Here is a 20371-nt window from a genome sequence, read left to right on the forward strand (position 1 = left end):
CCAACACATTTATTTGCGTACTTATACCCCCAAATCTGGATGCCTGACTTTTTGAACGGAAATGGAAAGTTTAGCAATGCTATGCTCTCTATTCTTCATGTCACCAATTTCTTGGGTCAAAGTAGAGGCTGTCCCTTCACCCATGTGAGGGGGGAGGGAGGTGGGACCGCATTGTTGAGTAATCCTACCGCACCTGAATTTGTTAACTTGGACTCTGACAGTCCTTTTCACTTTGTGACCTTTCTCTAATGCGTTTTTTATCCACTTTTAAATTCCTTCCTTTTATGAAGACTTCCTTGACCAGTTCAACCCAGTTTCCCATCTCCATTTGTTCCTTTTAGATCAGTGGTTCTCAAATGGGGCCAGTTTATCCCTTTTCTCCACCCCAGGGCACATTGGGCCAGGGCACATTTGGATGTGTCTGGAAATATTTTTGGTTGTCATATGGGGAGTGGCTATGTGCTTGTGGCATCAGGAAGATGCTTCTACTAAGCATCCTCCAATGCACAGAAGAGCCCCTGCACAACAAAGAATATCTGGCCCAAATGTTTATAGTTCTGAGATTGGTAAACCCTGATCTAGAAACTTAAGGTAAGTGGTGGTTTTATCATTGTTTCTATGGATGACCTGTACACTCTCTGGGAATTAGAAGATTCATTAAAATCTTACACCATTTAGCCATTTTCATGTCATGAATATCAGGCAATTTACCTTCCCTTAGTTCTTTGAGAGAGTTTGAGAGCATTGGATGAAGAATTTTACATTATGAACTTTTTATTGGAGCATAAAAGAGATTCATATTGAGCTTTCAAATACATATTTGAGATACCTGTCAAATTTAGTGTGTATTTGGATTAATTATAATAATTCTTATTTTAAATATTTTATTCTTCACCATAATGAAGCAAAGTACTGATATTAGTTGACTGTTCTGTATACTGATATAATGTAGTTGTTACTATTATGTCATGTATCCCTGAAGACAATCAGTTTTTGAAAGAAGGCAATTGGGGATCCCTGGGTGGCTCAGCAGTTTAGCGCCTGCCTTTGGCCCAGGGCGCAATCCTGGGGTCCCGGGATCGAGTCCCCTGTCGGGCTCCGGGCATGGAGCCTGCTACTCCCTCCTCCTGTGTCTCTGCCTCTCTCTCTTTCTCTCTGTCTATCATGAATAAATAAATAAATCTTAAAAAAAAAAAAAAAAGTAGGCAATTTAGTCTTTTAATTTGACTTAACTAGGAATTTGAAATATATGTATTTCTTGGAACGCTAGGTGGCCTCACAATCACAAGTGTTTTTACAAGGAACCACATGGCCTTTTTTTTTTTTATTTGAAGTATTTTTAAGCAGTATAAAAGTTGTTATGGACAAATGAAACAAAGAACAACATGAAAATAAAGCAAATAAAACATTTATGTTATACACACACTGTTAAAATCTTCCAACAATAATATACTCTTTGCAAGGAGAAACAAATTTGTGTCCTTTAAAAAAGCCCTACATACTGAAAATGAATGCCCTGCCTTTTTCTCTGATCAGTTCCTAACGGCATATTCTGTGTACCTTTGAGAATCATTTGAGAATTACTCTAAGCTTGTGCTCCAATTCAGGGTTTTGTTAACTGAGACAGGGTTTTGTTCATTTAGGTGGTTAAATACCCTTTACTGCCTCCTTTTTCTGCCTATAGCTTCTGTTGAATTGTTCCTGTTGGGTTAAATTTTAGCAGTGCTTTTTTTTCTCAGTTGTAAAATGTCCAAAATTTGAAAATGAGCCATCATATTAAAGAATGAGTTGTAATTTGTAGTGGACTTTTTCAGTGTACACTCTCTGGGAATTAGAAGATTCATTAAAATCTCAGGAATTATTCTCAGGAATAATTTTACAAGATTTTGAGCAAAAGAGATCTGAGTGACTATTTTGGTTTATCAGGACTCTGGAGTTAATACAATTCTATGGGGATGTGGACCTTTGACTTTTATTGATTAGGCTCTTTTACAACTGTATGAGGCAAAATTTGACTTGGAGAAAACCAATAATAATGCACATGACTCTTGTCTGTAGAGATTCAAACACATTTTGACAAGTTGAAATATAAATGATTTCTACCTTGATTTTCTTCCTTAGGGGAAAAAAAAAGATAAACCCAAGCATTGCATTTTATTGGCCAATAGCAGTGCTTCTCCTTTTTTTTCTTTTTTAAGACTTTATTCATGAGAGACACAGAAAGAGGCAGAGACATAGGTAGAGGGAGAAGCAGGGACTCGAATCCCAGGATCCCGGGGATAACGACCTGAGCCAGAGGCAGGCGCTCAACCACCGGGCCACCCAGGCGCCAATAGCAGTGCTTTTTAGCCTTGCATTCTGTTAATATTTGGGCTAGATAATTGCTGTCCTGTGCATTGTAGGTTATTTGGTTGCGTCCCTGGCCTCTATCCACTAGGTGCCAGTAGCAACTTAGTTAAAACTGCATCTGTGTCTGTTTATCTAGTTGGCTATGATTATTTTACTAGTATCAGTCCCAACAGGACCAGAGACTTTAATGGTTTACTGCTACTTGCGTTACCACATTCACTGACTCTAGTACTGATTTCTCCTACATTGACATTGAGATATATCTTCCCTTAGGTTTGAGAAAATGTTGATGCAGGATGGTGAGACTCTGGCTTACGAAGATCTACTATTCAGGGATCTAGGGCATCTCTCCAAGTGCCTATTTCTGCCTCACTTTGCCCCAGAATCTTTACCAAGATAGTGTGACTCATGGGCCATGGCTAGAAATCAAGGCATCTGTAACTCAAGGAAGTTTCTATTGATTTTGTAGGTTTCAGTGTTTCAGAAATTATTCTAGCATTTTAACTTTCTTGAAATAAGGAACTATAAAAACTAAAGTTTCCTACCATTTAACTCATCATAGCTCTCTAACCCTAAAATAAAGGTGGATGAGGGAGGAAGTGTTAATTTTTGTCTCTATGTATGTCTTTTATAGTCTCTTAGCTTCAGGCATGCTTAACACTTGGCTTTTGTTATTTTAACTTTTCATTTCAGAGTTCTTCAGTTAGTTAGCCAAATTAGAAAACCAAGCAGAGAAAAAATTTTAAGGGACCATGGAGATGTAATTCAACTATCTTGATTTTGTTTTTCCTTGGCCAGAGCAGAAACTTTCTGCCTATTACTTTAGTGTTCTGAGCTGTCTAATTCTTGCTGATTGTGGTTTATGTGCATTTTTAAATGTCTCATTGCTATTCTGACCATGTCTCATAAAGAGGCCTAAATGTTAGCTTTTAAAACAAATCTTTCTGATTTCTGAGATCAGTGTAACTGATCTCAATCTATGATCTTTTTTTAGAAAATAAATTTGCATACTTAGATCCACTTAAATTATAGCATAGAAACCTGAACATTTTGGGGCACCTGGGTGGCTCAGTTGATTAAGCGTTTTCCTCTTGGTTTCGGCACAGGTCATGATCCCAGGGCCTTGGGATCTAGCCCCATGCATGGAGTCAGCTGGAAATTCTCCCTCTCCCTCCTCCCCTCCCCTGCTCATAGACACACACTGTCTCTCAAATGAATAATAAATCTTTTAAAAAATGAAAGAAAGAAAGAAAGAAAAAGAAAGAAAGAAAGAAAGAAAGAAAGAAAGAAAGAAAGAAAGAAAGAAAGAAAGAAAGAAAGAAAAAGAAAACATGGAACATTTTGTTCTTTACTCTTAACCTATTGACCTGAAATGCTTTCCACCTACACTGCCTTGTAGTACTGGGTTCTCATAGCTTGCTACTGGGTAGACTTACTATTTTTTACTTGTTCCTAGACTCCCTTCTTTGGATCTCATGTGGTCATTATTCTAGAACCCTTATAAGATTTGGTAAATAAATTCACAGTATCAGTATGAAATCTGCTCTATGCCTTAAAATATTTGTGGTTGTTAGTCTTTCCAACTCTATTTTACAACCCCCCAAACCTCAGAGTCATCTGTAGCCCTGGATTTTCTCTGTGCTTCATTATGATACATCTAGAATCCAATCACTTCTTGCCAGCATACCACAGATTCAAGTCCAAGCCACCATCACCTCTGGCCTGGATTTTTGCAATTTGAATAGCTTCTTGCTTGTGTCTGTGATTCTCACCTTTCCCCCATAGTCTGTTCCCAATTCAGCAGCCAGAAGTAATCCTTTAGAAGTGTTAAGTCCTGTCATGTCAGCAACCAGGAATAATCCTTTAGAAATGTTAAGTCCTATCCTGTCAGTCCTGTTTCAAGTCCTTTCTTGGCTTCCCATCACATACACAATAAAAGACAGGCTACCTTAGTGTACCTAATCTGGTTACTGCTTCTCTTGGACCTCTTTTACCCACTTAGGGCCTTTGCACTTGCTGTTTTTTCAGCTAATTGGCTCTCAGAAAGCCACAGAACTGCTCAGAGCCTGTTTCTACATCTTTGGGAAGAGGAAAGCCTCTCCTCCCTTGGTTACCTCATATGATTGAGAATCTCATAAAGGTTTCTCTCACTATTTGAAAGTACAGTGTTCTTATGAAACTGCTCACAAGCCAAAGTGGCACAAAGTGAAGAAGCAGTTACCGTTAATTCATATGGAAAACTTTTTGAGCATTTCCAGACCCAAAAAATAACCTCGCTTAGACTTTTCTGATACCTTAAGACACATTTCGCTAATAGATGCACAGAATAAATCGAGATAAAGCACAGATGCTCACAGACATAGTTCAGAGCTGTAGTGGGTTGATACTGAGATGCTGAGCTCCCTGGGAAGGAGGTGGGTAGTGTCTCTGTAAGGGCTTGCTGCAAAACAAACACTGAATGCTATTTTTGTTTTTTGCCTTTTTCCATAAAAGTGAAAATCCTCTGGATTCTTTTGGGTTAGTGGAAACAGGTACTAACATAGATCTTTCTGAAAAGCAAAGTGGAGAAACCTGAACTTTTAGAAAGCAGGGAATACCTGTATCAAGCTATTATTGCTGTTGGTTCTTATTATTGTCTTACACTGTGCCTAGAGATGCTCCCCCCTTCCCCCCACCCCACTGAATTTTGTTTAGGCCAGGACAGTTAAAGGAGAACCAGCAGGAACCTGTGTCTAGGAGTTTGTGTTAATATAATGGTTGGAGGGAAGGGAGGAGACAGGAAAGATTTAAGTAGCCCAGCACTACATCCAGTCATGCAGGGAAAGCAGGCAAGGTTAGAACTGCTGGGGCATTTCAGTGGTAGGCCAGTGAAAACATGACGGCTCCAGTATTTCTTATTCTCTTGTGTCAAAACAGAGCTATGGGCTCTGTTCAGGTCAAATTTCAGTGAAAGAAAATCCAAGTCTATTCATTCTTTTGAATTTATTATTGTATAAGATAATTGATGCAATCAATTTTTAAATTAAGATGTTGTTTCATGTGGGGTTATACTTTTGATCCTGTGTTAAATTCTTTTGTAAGAAAAATTCTTTCGTGAATTAGAATATAATTTATAAGTTCATATTGACTTTGGAGTGGGATTCATTGATTATCATTCAGCCTTATGTGGCTATCCTGTGATCATCTTACCTGGGAAAGTTGAACAGGTGTGAGCTCTAGTTCTTTCCTGCAGAATTTTTTCACATAGCATCTGGAGAGGAAATGTTGAAAAAGATGAGGATTTGTAGCTTTCCAGAAGCATTGGTTCAGGTTTTCATTTGTTCACTGTATAATTTTGAATGTTGTCAAGTAAAATGTTTTAAACAAACTGTCCCCATACCTCATGGCATGACAGTCAGTGTCATTAGGAGTTAGAAAAGATCCACGTCTACTTGAGTCTTGGGAAATGGGGGAGAAATTTGTAGTACATATTATACCAGTTAATGTCTATTCAGTGAAGGTATTTTGAATTTATTTAATTTTTATTTTTAAAGATTTTGTTTACTTATTCATGAGAGAAAGAGAGAGGCAGAGACCTAGGCAGAGGGAGAAGCAGGCTCCCTGTGGGAAGCCTGATGCAGGACTCGATCCCAGGACCCCAGAATCACGCCCTGAGCCAAAGGCAGCCACTCAACCATGAGCCACCCAGGCGTCCTGGTGTTTTTGAATTTAAAAGACAAATACATGTAATCATCCACAAGGCTTATTTCTGCCTGAAACTTTCAATGTTAATTCCAACCTTTCTTTTTCCTCTAGGCAAATAAGGGAGAGACTGAAGAATGAAGTCACTCAGATGAAGGAACAAGTTCCTGGTTTTATACCAGGCCTGGCAATTTTACAGGTATTATGATCACATATTTCCACTAATAGCTTCCTTTCCAAACCTCCCAGTAGCACTTACAACAGTAAGCGCTTCATCTCCCCTTTCTTGTTTTCTTTTGTTTTGTTTTGCTTTATTTTTTGTGAAGCCTCCTCATACCTTTTCAGGGTATGAGGCCACCTGTCTTCAGGCCACCTGTCTTCAGCTCAACTTGGAAATGTTTGTGTATCCTGTCCCTCTGCTATTCTCTGTGGGGCGCCTTTTCCCTAGTCCAGTGTTTCTTTGACCTTTGGTCTTAGGACTGCTTTACACTTGTCAGAATTTAAGACCTTAAAGAGCTTTTGTTTATATGGATTTACCCATTGATATTTACTGCATTAGAAATTAAATTAAGGGGATCCCCGGGTGGCTCAGCGGTTTAGCACCTGCCTTCGGCCCAGAGCATGACCCTGGAGACCTGGGATCGAGTCCCGCACCTGGCTCCCTGCATGGAGCCTGCTTCTCCCTCTGCCTGTCTCTCTCTTTCTCTCTCTCTCTCTGTCTGTCTCTCATGAATAAATAAATAAAATCTTTAAGAAAAAAAAAGAAATTAAAATAATTTTTAAAATTGTATGCATTTAATAAAGAATGCCAATAGTAAGTTTATTCTGTTAGCACAAGTAACATTCTTATGAAAAAATAACTTTTAAGAAACAAAATATAGTAAGGAGAAACATTATTTTACATTTTTGCAATAACGCTTTACTATTTTGCAAAAACTATTTACTATCTGGCTTAATAGAAGACAGCTGGATTCCCGTCTGCTCTTGCCTTCAGCCTTTTGCGACATGCTGGCTTGAGTGAAATAGATGAAGAAAATCTGGTCTCCTATAAATGTATAGTTGTAAAAGGGAAGAGTTTTTTCAGTCTTCTTCCCAGATAATTGTGGATGTTTTTCTTTGTTACTACAACAAGACTCTATAAAGTTTTACAGCTTAGTTGCAGTGTGAGATCTGAAACTGTATCAGTGAACTTTCATACTTGGTTACATGAAAATGCATTGTAATATGTTGCAGTTTGAATGGATATTTACCCATGCAGGATTTGTTTTGTTCTTCATTTCTCATTTGGAAAATAATGGTTCATTGCATTATGCAGATCTCCAAATGTTAATGCATTTCATTATACAATATAAAGAAAATCACAAGTGTTAGTATTGCCAACAAATTCATGAGACAAAGTCTTTCATTATTGAGAAGTTTGTCAGGCTCACTGGAGTGGATTTAAAAATTCTGATTTTCACTTGAAAGCTCAGATTTTACCATTGGCAACAAATACTGTTAGCTGTTTTCCTTGAAGTAGCAGGCTCACTTTGTTCAATTTTGAGAAAATATTTGCCAAATATTCAAGCGTGAATAATCATTGTTTGTCAGTTATTTTTTCAAGTAAAGATAGTGTTCCATTTAAAAATGCGGCAGCTCTGCTTGCAAGGCCAAAAAGCACAAGGGCTTTCCCTTATGACAGCCACCTCTATGTGGGATGGAAGTGCTTTACGAATGCTTCCCAGTTCTCAACACAGGATGTTAAAAAACATGTATGCAAGGGCTCAGGATTAATAAAATTAATCGTTTTTACTGCTTCATCAAGAGCACTTAAGTGAAATTGGCATCTGTTTTGTGGAGCATGTGTGGCCATGACTAGTATAGTTTGGTACTACTGCCTTGTTTTGTGCTAAGTCACCAGCAGTCTTACCCAACATTACCTGTGCAGTGTCAATACAGATGTCAGTCCTACAGTTGAAAAAGGCAGATGACATCATGAGTATCATGATAAGGTAGTCTGGTGCTCACAGAGCTTCTGAAAGGGTCTTAAGGTTCCCCCAAGAGTGTGTGAACCTTGCTTTGGGAACCATTGCCCCAAATCTGGCAATTTAATCTGGCTCTCAATACCAGTTCAAGGTCAGTAGCTTCTAATCTGAATTTCTTCTGAATTCTAGATTCTTGGTTTCTTTTTTTTTTTTTTTAATTTTTATTTATTTATGATAGTCACACAGAGAGAGAGAGAGAAAGAGAGAGGCGCAGAGACATAGGCAGAGGGAGAAGCAGGCTCCATGCACCAGGAGCCCGATATGGGACTCGATCACCGGTCTCCAGGATCGCGCCCTGGGCCAAAGGCAGGCGCCAAACCGCTGTACCACCCAGGGATCCCAGATTCTTGGTTTCTAGAACACCTCTCATTTCCCTTCCTCTGCTTAACTGTTCCTCATTTTCCTGATACCTAAACCATTCAAATGCCCCAGGGCCCAGCCCATTAAGATTCTTTTCCACCCGTTCTTTCCTTAAGTGAGCTCTCCTAGTTGTATAGCTGCCTGAGAGAATCTTTCCTGATTTAGTCCCCTCTCCAGGGTTCCTGAGCCCCTGATTCATCCAGTAGGACACCGTCAGTAAATTGGTAGGAGGCATCAATAAATGTCTGTTGTATGGACAAATAGATGCATATTTGAAGGGTTGATCTGGGTGACAGTAGACTGATAACTTTCATTTGAAATGCCCTTCAAGACGCCTGCTTCCTTATTTGACAGTTCTCTCTATATATGTATGTCTCTATGTGTTATCACTTAATCCCTTGCTAAGTTTCTATACTGTGTTCATCAAGAATTTCAAAGTGAATAGTTCTTAAATATTTCCCCCCCCATTGCTGTTCATTATCTAAGAGGCTTTCACTGAGCGGAAAAGCGCAGAAGGCCTATGGTTCCGCCTGGTGTGTTCTCTGCTGTGGTGGTTTTTCCCTTTTTTTGCAAATTAATGAGGTATATATTGTGGGTGTTCACTTGGTACATTTGGGAGACCAGTTATTTCCTGACTTATTCTTGTGAATTACTTGTTGCAGAAAGAGTAAATGTGGTAGGCAAGAACTTTATTTCTGTAAACCTTTCAGAAGGTTCCGGAAGGGATTCAAAAAAATTCTAATATTAGCAATATTGTGATTTTTTTTTTCCTGTTTTTAAGATTGACTTCTAAACCCATATTTTATTTTATTTTATTTTTTTTAAGCCCATATTTTAAATTTATTGATCGCAAGTGTTTTCATTGTATAAACACTGTTCTGCAGCTTGTCTCCTGTGCCCTTGCCAATAAAACTGGTAGAATATTTTAATCTTGCACTTTAGCAGCAGAGTCAACATCTTTCCATGATGCAAGGCCTACACGTTGTGTTGTAATCACATCCCTGCTGCCTCAGACCTCTTGTTTTTTTTCCCTCCTGGTGACTGACACCAACTTCCCACACACTCAACCAGAAACCCAAGCTCTTCTCTTTAGGATTTCTCTCCCTCAGTCCCATAAATCCCCTTAGTGAATATCATGTTATTGATTGTGCCTCTCCTAAGCTCTTGGGATCTGTTTCCTCCTTTCGGTTTCTGTTGCTCCCACCCTCTAAGGCCACTACTCAGTCACCTACTTACAGGTTTTAGGCTTCTAATCTGGACACTTCCTGTCTGTTTTTTTAGCTACAACTGTAGAACTGGTCATAATCCATCCAACCACACCCACCCTGTCCTTAATAGAAGGAATGACAGTACTGCTTGTACAGTGTCTGCTATAGTCCAAATGATTTGTATGTATTTCTAGTTGTTCTGAGTTGAGTATTAGTCCTACAAGCTGTCTCCGTATAGCTGTAGTAACCAATGCTCAGAGATCTTGGGTAGCTTGCCCAAAACCAGTCAGGAAGGACCTGGGTCTGGGATGTGAACCCAGATCTGTCTATCTCTAAGACCTATTTACTTTCCCTTTTTGTTTTCTTAATTACTTAGCATTGCATTCAAGGATATTCATGATCTGATTCAGGTATGCACCTCAAAGTTGGAATTCCTTTTTAAATGATGGACTGGTTACTTCCCAACTAACTAAATACTTAAAGGAAATTGAGACTTTTCACTATAAGACTTAAAATTGAGGTTCTATTTCTATCCATTTAGCACATAGAATACTTTCATTATTAGAAATAAAACAACTAACACTTGCTTCTTACCAGGAATTATTCAGAATGCTAGACATATAGTAATTCACTCAGTCCTCACAAAATACATACGGTAAAATAATGAAATCAATAAATTCAACTGGTCTGAATATCTATAGAAGGTTACTAAAGCAGAAAGAAAAATTGATGAGTAAACCAATACTCAAGATATTTTATGGTATAAAACAGGGATCAGTGGGGCACCTGGGTGGCTCAGTCAGTTGGGATCCAACTCTTGGTTTTGGCTCAGGTCATGATCTCAGGCTTCTAAGATTGAGCCCATGTTGGGCTCTGTGCTTGTCAGAGTCAGCTGGAAATTCTCTCCCTCTCTCTATGCCCCTCTTCCCTATCATGCTTTCTCTCTTTCTTAAAATAAAATAAATGAAATCTTAAAACAACAAAAATCCAGGGATCAGTGAACTGTGGTCCATACCCAAATGCTGCCTAGGTTGGAAAGGGTTAAGAATGAAGCCACAGAGTACGTGGCCCCAAAAAGCTAAAATATATACTGTTTGACCCTGTACAGAAATAGTTTGCAGACTCTTGTATTAAAAAAAAAAAAAAAAGGAGCCTGGGTGGCTTAGTCAAGTGTCTAACTCTTGATTTTGGTTCAGATCATGACCTTAGGGTTATGGGATGGAGCCCAGCATCACCCTGAGCATGGAGCTGCTTGAGATTTTCTCTCTCCCTCTCGCTATCCCTCCCCCACTATCTTAAAAAAAAAAAAAAGTCCCTAACTTGTTCATGGATAGGACGTTTTTAGAATAATGTAATTCACCTTTTTCAAGGAAGAAATTAGCATTACTGATAAAATGTTTCAGTGATTTTTCTTGATAAATTGATGGGATTAAGATTTGTTCTCAGAAACCAGCCTTCCACCTACTCACTTCACTGTCAGTCAAGAATCTACTGTTCCTCAGCTAAACATTCTTTCTGCATCTAGTCTCTAGTCTATCAATGATTGTATAATCATCTTCCTCTGTAAAATGTCCATACTGGGGCGCCTGGGTGGCTCAGTTGGTTAAGCATCTGCCTTTGGCTCAGGTCATGATCTCGGGGTCCTGGGATTGAGCCCCACATCCACATCAGGTTCTCCGCTCAATGGGGAGCCTACTTCTCCCTCTGTCTCTGTGGTCTCTCTGTCTCTCTCTCAAGTAAATAAATTTAAAAAATAAAAGAAATAAGAAAAAATAAAATGTATATACTGAGAGTCTTTGGATTGGTTTTTAAGAGGTCTTTTCCTTTGCTTTAGGATTATAATAAAACTTTGATATATGCTTATAACTATTACACTTTCTTTTTGAAATTGGTGGCAGTTTTGGAGTTTATGGTTTTTGGTTTTCTTTTAAGATTTTATTTTTAAGTAATCTCTACACCCAATGTGGGGCTCAAACTTACAACCCCAAGATCACGAGTTGCATACTCCATCAACCAAGCCAGCCAGGTGCCCCTGGTTTTGGAGTTTTAGAAAAATTCTTTCAGAAAAATGCAGATAGAAAACAGTTGCCTGTAAAAGAACCACAACAAAAGACTTAAAACTTCTCTTCTGTAACACTAGATGCTGAAGGTAAGTAGCATCTCTGAAGGAAAATGTCATGACTCCAAGTTCAGCCAAGTGAATCCTGTCAAGTGCAAAAAAAGCAGAAAAATATTTTCAGATGCACGTAGACTCAGAAAAATGCCCGCATACTTTTTCTGGGAAAGTGACTTCAAGTTACATTTCAACTACCTAGGGGAATGTATGAAGATAAACTATAGAACAGAGAAGTTGTGGCTTAAAAAGGACTGGCCGTGAGCAGTCAAGCCATTTAATATCCGCGTTAAATTTTAAAAACATCATAGTTAGAAATAGTAATGAATATGTGAAGAACAATACTGTTGTATTTGGAACCACCTCCTTTCCTACTTAGATCTAAGAATCCCAGAATGTGTTAAATATGATAACCTGAGGGCTGGGTGGTAACAGCAAGGAGCACATATAAGAAATGACCTAGGAAGAAACAAGAGAGGCTCTGAAACTCTAGCAATTCCCCCACAGGAAGCAGCGAAGGCACTGAGATGCAGGTAACCCATAGAAAAGCAAATTCCATCGCAGCCCAGTGACTCAGCGGTTTAGCGCCACCTTCGGCCCAGGGCCTAATCCTGGAGACCTGGGAGTCCCACGTCGGGCTCCCTGCATGGAGCCTGCTTCTCCCTCTGCCTGTGTCTCTGTGTCTCTCATAAATAAAATCTTTAAAAAGAAAAGAAAATTGCTCTCAAAGGATTCATCTGACTCCTGAAATTCAGATGAACCCAAGCAAAACTGAGAGCTATCTGTATGAAGGACAGTTAAACTAAGAGTAAGGCCAGGTTCTGTGACCCTGAGGACAGCTTCCAGTGACAGCATCAGCATGACCAACTCTGCTCCTGAGGCCAACTTCTTTCTCTGTGGTTGTCCCGTTAAAGGAGCCATGCACCTGTTGTCTGTGGTATTAGTGGCCTATTGTCTTTCCCCTCTGCAGTCTTAGGAGAAACTGAACTTAATGTCAATCCCTGGAATGTGGAAAAAATAAATTTGTAGAATAATATTTTACAGATAGGTGGCTATGGTGAAAAATTATATCTATATGTTCATGATTAAAGTAATGGAGGGAACATAGTGAGACCTAGCGTGGTAGTTCAGAGGATTTGCTTCTGCACCATGCTTTCCTCTGCCTGGAGGGCCGCAGACTGCCCCTTGCCTTGCCTTTTGCCTTGCATAGGTGTCTCTGTTTAAGCTAGACTTAGTTCCACCCCAGCTGGTTTCTCTTCTCTGTGGAGTTGGGCGAGAGAACTTTCCACTGCCACTATGGGTTGGAGAGAGGGTACAGAAGATGCCTTTTTGGGTGTTCCGGTCTCCCACAGCTATGGTGTTTTTCTTGCTTGATGACAACTCAGCCCTCCGTGCTCTGTTCTGGTGTGTCAGCTCAAAGGCAGATTCCACATGTTTCATGCAGGCCTGTGGCCCCTTTGCTTAGTTTCCAAGGCAGATACAGATATCCCCTACTTTTTTTTTTTTCTTGTGGCTTTTTTAGTGGGAATCAGGTCAGCCTTATTTGGGGAGGGATTGGTAATACCCCTGTGTTCATCTCTCCATTCTGCCCCAACATTCTCCTATTCTCCTCTAAAGTTCTCTGCAACAGGAGTCTCATGATTAAACATTCCTTTGATCAAAACTAAAATTTTAGAAGCTTTTCTGTACACTTTGCCTTTCTTGATCGTCTGATTTGCATGTATTTATTATTCTAGGTTGGCGACAGAGATGATTCTAATCTTTATATAAATGTGAAGCTGAAGGCTGCTGAAGAGGTAACTCCTGAAACAGCCATGCCATCATCCCCCACCCCCACCTCCACCCCAGGTCTTGTCGGTTACCCCTTGCCCTTTGTAAAAACTTACATTGCCCACAACAGGCTTGAATTTATCAGTTTTGCAAGTCGGAAATGCAGGACTTAAGCTGTAGTCTCTGGTTTGCACTTGAATGTTTTCTAATTAATGAGTGATGTGCTGACTTCCCAAAGAGCAGTAGCAATGGATGTGAAATTGCTTAAGTGCAGTGGTGACAGTGAACGAGTAAAGGACAAATGGGTCAAAATGAGAGACTCATTTTTCAGAACATAATGAGGGTGAAATGGTGACTAAGGCCACTTCATTTGATTGAGTCATATTGGTTAAAAGAAATGGGCCCATGTCTCATGTTCTCTTGCCTTTTACCTATTTCAAATGTTCATTTTTGCAGATTGGGATCAGAGCCACGCACATTAAGTTACCAAAAACAGCCACAGAATCTGAGGTGAGCCACAGAATCTGATGAACTGATTGTTAAGAGGACAGCTAATGTGCTTTCTTCTCTGGCTTTTGGTTTAGTGGAATTTTAGGGATTGGTACATTCACCATGTGAAAGACCTCTAGGAAATTCTTTCTTCACAAACTCTGCCTCCATAAAAATCTTAGAAAACACCCACAGAATAAATGGTGCTGTCCAGTGGTATGGGCATTTCATACTCAGTGTGTGATTGCTGCCTCACGTGCTTCAAATCCTCTGCAGTGTTCATTAAAAACTGATCCTGGGCCTGTAGCTATTTGCCTTTTTAAAAACCAAATATGTATTCCATTTATATGATGTTCAAGAGTAGGCCAAACAAATGATCAGTGGTTAAAGTCGGGAACTGTAGCCACCTGAAGGAAGAGGGAGTAACTGTGAAGGAGTGGGAGAGGAAAAGAACTTTCTGAGGTTGTAGATAATGTTCTGTGTCTACACTGTCCAATGGGGGGTAGCTACTAGCACCATGTGGCCATTTAATTAAAATGAAATGAAATATAAAATTTAGTTCCTTGGTTGCACTAGCCACATTTCAAGTATTCAGTAGCCACTACTATACGGGAAAGTGCACATTATAGAACATTTCTGTCATCACAGAAATCTTGATTTGGATAAGTAACATAGGTATTACCATTGAAGTTCTTAGCTTTTTGATGAATTTCTTCACAGGCACTGAATATTACATTTGGTGTTAGAGTTGCTCTTGGGTTCAAGAGGAGGTACATTCTAGGAGGACTGCAATTAAATTCCTGGGGGGAAATGGAGCAACTGAAAAGTGTTTCACTGCCTTTTTGGTTTCTGTGTATTATATAAATTGTGTACGGTATTACTTGTAGGTGTTAAAGTATGTTACATCATTGAATGAAGACCTCACTGTCCATGGTTTCATAGTGCAGCTGCCTTTAGATTCAGAGAACCCCATTAACACTGAAGCAGTGATCAATGCTATTGTACCCGAAAAGGATGTGGATGGGTGAGTGGGCCTTGACTCTCTATGTCATATTGCACAATTCCCATTATATTTGTTTTGGGAACAAACCGTATGTGCTTCTAAAGAGTAAAGGCATCTAATTACTTTCATTTCCCCCTTCATTGCTGTCATTGTTTTAGGTTGACTAGCATCAGTGCTGGAAAACTTGCTAGAGGTGATCTGAAAGACTGTTTCATCCCTTGTACACCTAAAGGATGCTTGGAACTAATCAAAGAGACAGGTAAAAATAAAGGAATGAAAACAAAGCACCATTTCTTGGGCCTAGTCTCAACCCACGGAGGCAAGGAGAAGGGTACCCTATTAGCCCTAAATAATTGGACTTTATTGGCACAAGGACCTGTCAGCTGGGGGTTTACCTAACTTCTCAATTTTTTCAACATCTTTATGAACTCAGTACTATTATTCCTCAACAGCTTGAGAAAACAGTCTCAGAATGGTGCATAACTTGTCCAAGAGGTAGCAGAGTCAGGATTTGAACTCAGGGTTATTTGAGTTCAAAGAAATTTATTTTTTATGAAAAAAATAACTTATAGAATAATAAGAATTCAGACAAAGGGAGAAATCCCAACCCCCAAAATGTCAAGTCTCCATAATAATTTGAAGACTCGACAGATGGCTGGAAACAGATCTCTTGAACAGTTGGCCATCCTACCCCATTACCTAGTCAACATCTTGGTATTTTAACTTCATCATGAACACTTTGCAGAGGTTATTTTTTACAAGGAAATATGTCCTATTTAAAGGAAGTGGATCAGAAGTTTTAAGTGGAAGTGTTGGCCAACGTAAATGGAAGTTTTCTGTGGTTGGAAGAAAAGGTCAAGCTGTAAGCCTTGGGACAGCTATTACTGTTCAGTTCTACAACTAATTTATACTCCACAGCATATTTAGCAAACTGTATTACAACTTGTTAGAAACAAATCCCATGAGCCACAGCAGCTGTTTATTAATAGTGAAACTATTTGTCCTAATGCAGCTTTAAGTCCTTTGCTGAATCCTAAAAAGTATAGAGTAAAGTACCTTTTAAACACTTCACACTTTGAGGGTTTTACTTCTAGTTGTTCATCTTGTTAACATATAGAAGCTTAGCTTTTTTGAGAAAAATTAATGTTATACAAGAAGCACAATTTAAACACAACCCTCCTTGGGGCATCTGGGTAGCTCAGTCGGTTGAGCAGCCAACTCTTGGTTTTGGCTTGAGTCATGATCTCAGGGCCATGGGATCAAAGCCCTCTGTCAGGCCCCATGCTCAGTGTAGAGTCTGCTTGGGATGTTCTCCTTCTGCCTCTCCCCCTGCTCGTGTACTCTCTTTCACTCTCTCCCTAACATGAATATATAAATCTTTGAAAAAATAAAAATAAACACAACCCACCTTAAGCAAGAGTTCACTTCAGCTGGGCTGGGTAGATTGGCTCAGGTGGAGTCTTCAGGATCTTATCCCTGCTCTCCTCTGTGTGGTAGCTTCTTCTTGGGCTCTACGTGGTGGCCCAGAGCAGCTCCAGCCTTGTGCCTGACAGATCTCATTGGTCAGGGGCAGAAATGAACACCCAAACCGTCTCTATTGAATAGAGTCTGTCTGTCCTGAAAAGGACATTGGGATAGTGCCAGGAGAATGGATGCTGAGTAAACAAAAAGAAAGTTTTCTGCTACATTTAGAGTTCTTTATCACTTCCCTGCAACAACCCTATGGCTCAGGCCCTATGCCAAAAGAGAAATGTGGATGAGGAACTACATAAATAAACTTACCAGAGTTAGAAAGGCTTACTGATAATCATCTAATTCCCTTTGCTTCCCTCCAGCCCATCACATGTACCCTATTTGTTATAACTATTTTTCCCATGTAAGCAAATCTACTGTCTTCTTCCATATGGCTGTTTAGCTGTATGTCAGGACTTCTTTTTTCTTTGAGTGTAGGTTTTCTTCCCACTCTCCTATGACTCAATGAATGGATCTTGGCTTTGGCTGCTCCCAAAAACCCACTGCAAGAAGGACACAGTACACAGTACAACCCATTGCAAGTTCCCACAGTACAACTCTAGGATTTCAGCTCAACTTGCAGCTGAAATCCTAGAGTTGAGAATATTATTGCCAAGGAAGGGATCTTTTGAGGAAGATTTCCATGCTAGGAACCTGTTTTTGTGCACTTGTTCTGAATTTTCCCATTTCGGTGGCATGTGAAGAGGGCAGCTTCTCCTAATACTCTCACTCATGCCAGCTGTTCTTTCAGGGGTACAGATCGCTGGAAGGCACGCTGTAGTAGTTGGGCGCAGTAAGATAGTTGGTGCCCCGATGCATGACCTGCTTCTGTGGAACCATGCCACAGTGACCACCTGCCACTCCAAGACTGCCAATCTAAGCGAGGAGGTAAGGGATCCAGAGTGCAGTGGAAGAGTTTGAGCGTGTGTGTGTGTATGTGTGTGTTCTCACATAGTGGGAACACCTAACATTTAAGTGCCAGAAACCGCCATGTACTTTACCTCATTCAATATTTCATTGAACCCTTATTGCAATTCTCTTCATTCTTGTTTCATTTTACATGATAAAGACACAAATTCCAATTAAAAACTTGTGCAAGTTATGTAGCTTTTGTTCTGATCGTATTCTTTCTGTACTGGTCTGCCTCATGGTGGATAGGGATTAGCAACATAGAAACAAGGATGGACCCCAGCAGCCAGATTGTGTAACTCAGTGGTGGCCTCAGAGATAGAGGTGCTCCGGAGGGGCATGTGGACCATGGTCCCATGACATCTGTCGCATCTTTTTCTTGACCCTGTATTAGATTCCTGAGTCCAAGAAGTCTCACATGTACCTATCCCTATTGGTAGTACACTGTCTCTCTTAATCCTCCTCAAGAAGTGTTCTATGAAAGGTGCTGCTCCCCATACTCCATTGGAGAAGGAATAATCTCCCAACATCATGTAATTTAGAGCCAGGCCTGAAGCTCCAAGCCCATGCTCCTCCCTGCTCAGCATGTTATCATCACGTTCCCCATTTAGGAAGATGTCTAGTAATAGGGAGCATTTTGGCATGTGTAGGAACGAGCACAGCATACAAAGAGCTGTCAGAGTTGGTGTGTGGCCTGCATGAAATAGTTGATGTCAATGAACAGTTTCATAAAAAGCTTAGTCTGTTCCACTTCTATACATACATATATATGTATATATAATATATAATATAATTAAAGTAATATTTATAATAGTATAAAAACATATATATGTGTTTAATGTTTAATGTTTCCTGTGTAATTTCTGAGGTCAAAACCCTCTTTCTTTCCCTAGGTAAATAAAGGTGACATCCTGGTGGTTGCAACTGGTCAGCCAGAAATGGTAAAAGGAGAGTGGATCAAACCTGGGGCAATAGTCATCGACTGCGGGATCAATTATATTCCAGGTGAGTGCTGCTGGAGAATGAAGGTAGTTTCTGATAGTGGGGTGGGCAGAGAAGGGTGTCATTCAATGACATGAGAACTCCTTGTCCCATTTCAGGCTTGAAGAGCTAAGATTCAGAGCAAGTGTCCTGCCTATGGTGCATGTAGTTGGTAGGTGGCATCATGGCCAGCAGGAGAGCAGAGCCTGTGATTTTAGCCACTGTGCTGTGCATTTCCTGGAATGACTTTGTCCAAGGAGAGGGTGAGAGGGGGATCTCATTCTACCTTCACGTATAGATCATCCTTTATTTTTAACAAAGGATGGATGGATTTAAAATACAGTGTGATCTTGACAGAGTACTGTGTAATTCCAGGAGAGGGGCTCACTTTGCCAAGAGTCTTATAGGAAGGCTTTTCAAAGAAGACATTTGACCTAGCCTCTTCTAGGCAGTGAGGATAAAGCCAGCCCCTTGTCATTGCCTCCCAATTATTTCCTGTATCGGATCCATTTCTGTTTTTAATTTTTTTTTTTTTTAATTTGAGAGAAAAACAGCAACAGAGATACATATAGAGAGAGAGCATGAGCAGGGAGGAGAGGGAGAAAGCAGGTCCCTGTGTGGCAGGGAGCCTGATTCAGGGCTTAATCCCAGGACTCTGGGACCATGACCTGAGCCAAAGGCAGACACTTATGACTGAGCCACCCAGGTGCCCCTGGATCCGTTTTTAAGTCTCAGAAAGCTTTTCCTTTCTTCTGTTTTCGGTGTCACCTATGAGTGCTACCGTCTCAGGTGGATGCACTGCTGCTAATTGCTTACTAGTCTCCAACCACCAGCTGACTCCTACTCACATCCATCTGCATGTTCTTGCCGCATTCGTGGGTCTTGGTGTGGAGCGTCTTCCTCCCACATTACTTGTCCAACTGCTGAGCCCCACACTAGTTTCAGCCGCCTTTGTGGCCTTTTTTCTCATGCCATGTTGTGAATACCCATCTTAAATGGTTGGAAAGTAGACCTCGTGCCCTTCTCTGCTCATGCCTTATTTGTCCTTGGCAGCTTCTACACCCAAATCCTCAGGGCAGTAGGTTGTTCTTTCATCGTGAAGTGTTTAGCATAAAATTTCACAGCATGATACAGTGAATACTTGTATACATGCCTTGTATATTCAAGAAAATAACAATCTTTATTCAGACAACCGTTTCTGTGCATTAAGCACTGCTGCAGGCCTTGGGCTACATGATCAGATAAAGCTCAACTTTGATCTTCAGTTTTAGCCACTTCTCCACCTTCTCTCTTCCTGGAATGCTCATTCTTTCTAAACCTTGTCTGATTTCCCTTCAATATGGGATAATCTCTCTTTTTGAAAATCCTCTCCCACTTTCCCCTCCTGGAGACATGGGTATCCCTTTTATTGTACACGGTGTTCTGTGCTGTCCGCCACCTTGGGGTGGTGGTTTCTGCATTGCAATGTCAGGCTTTCTACCTTCTAACTGCTGGCACTCACACCTGTTGAATTGCCAAAGGAGTTAGAGCAAGAAGATTGTTTTTTCTCCCTTCCCATCTCAAATAAGGAACATAGACACTAAGCTGCCAGGGACATTAGTCACTGTCAAGCCTTCACCAGTTTTAACCTCCCTCCCACTCTCCCTACCATGCTTTTAAGACAGTAGCTCATAATTGATCACTCATTTTCTTGTAGTGTAATTATCTAATGGGTGATAAAGAAATTGCTCTCCTACAACTCCTCACTTTGAGTACTTGTGATATGACATTCAGGCTCATTCTGTTTAAAACCTTGCATCTTCTGTATCATATTTCTGCTTTTGGCTTTTTTTTTTTTGAGAGAGAGAGAGATGGAAGCCTGGGTGGGAATCTTTGAGTCTTCAGGTACGTTTATTTTTTGTTTTTTTATTTTTAAAGATTTTATTTATTCATGAGAGACACAGAGAGAGAGAGAGGCAGAGACACAGGCAGA

At 40.2% G+C, this 20371-nt stretch overlaps 1 protein-coding gene across 3 annotated transcripts in view; it reads left to right on the top strand.

Moving 5' to 3' along the window:
* Positions 1 to 20371, top strand: part of MTHFD1 (methylenetetrahydrofolate dehydrogenase, cyclohydrolase and formyltetrahydrofolate synthetase 1) — a 123610-nt gene that overhangs the window by 73963 nt on the left and 29276 nt on the right. For all 3 annotated transcript variants that reach the window (XM_077909589.1, XM_077909588.1, XM_077909590.1), the window contains exons 2-8: positions 6145 to 6229; positions 13472 to 13531; positions 13962 to 14015; positions 14882 to 15018; positions 15156 to 15256; positions 17261 to 17397; positions 18312 to 18423. In XM_077909589.1, coding sequence (XP_077765715.1) covers positions 6182 to 6229; positions 13472 to 13531; positions 13962 to 14015; positions 14882 to 15018; positions 15156 to 15256; positions 17261 to 17397; positions 18312 to 18423 — 649 coding nt within the window. In that variant the 5' untranslated portion in view covers positions 6145 to 6181. The remainder of the gene's footprint in view (positions 1 to 6144; positions 6230 to 13471; positions 13532 to 13961; positions 14016 to 14881; positions 15019 to 15155; positions 15257 to 17260; positions 17398 to 18311; positions 18424 to 20371) is intronic.

The sequence above is a fragment of the Canis aureus genome, chromosome 9, assembly GCF_053574225.1.
Source record: "Canis aureus isolate CA01 chromosome 9, VMU_Caureus_v.1.0, whole genome shotgun sequence".
Classification (NCBI taxonomy): domain Eukaryota; kingdom Metazoa; phylum Chordata; class Mammalia; order Carnivora; family Canidae; genus Canis; species Canis aureus.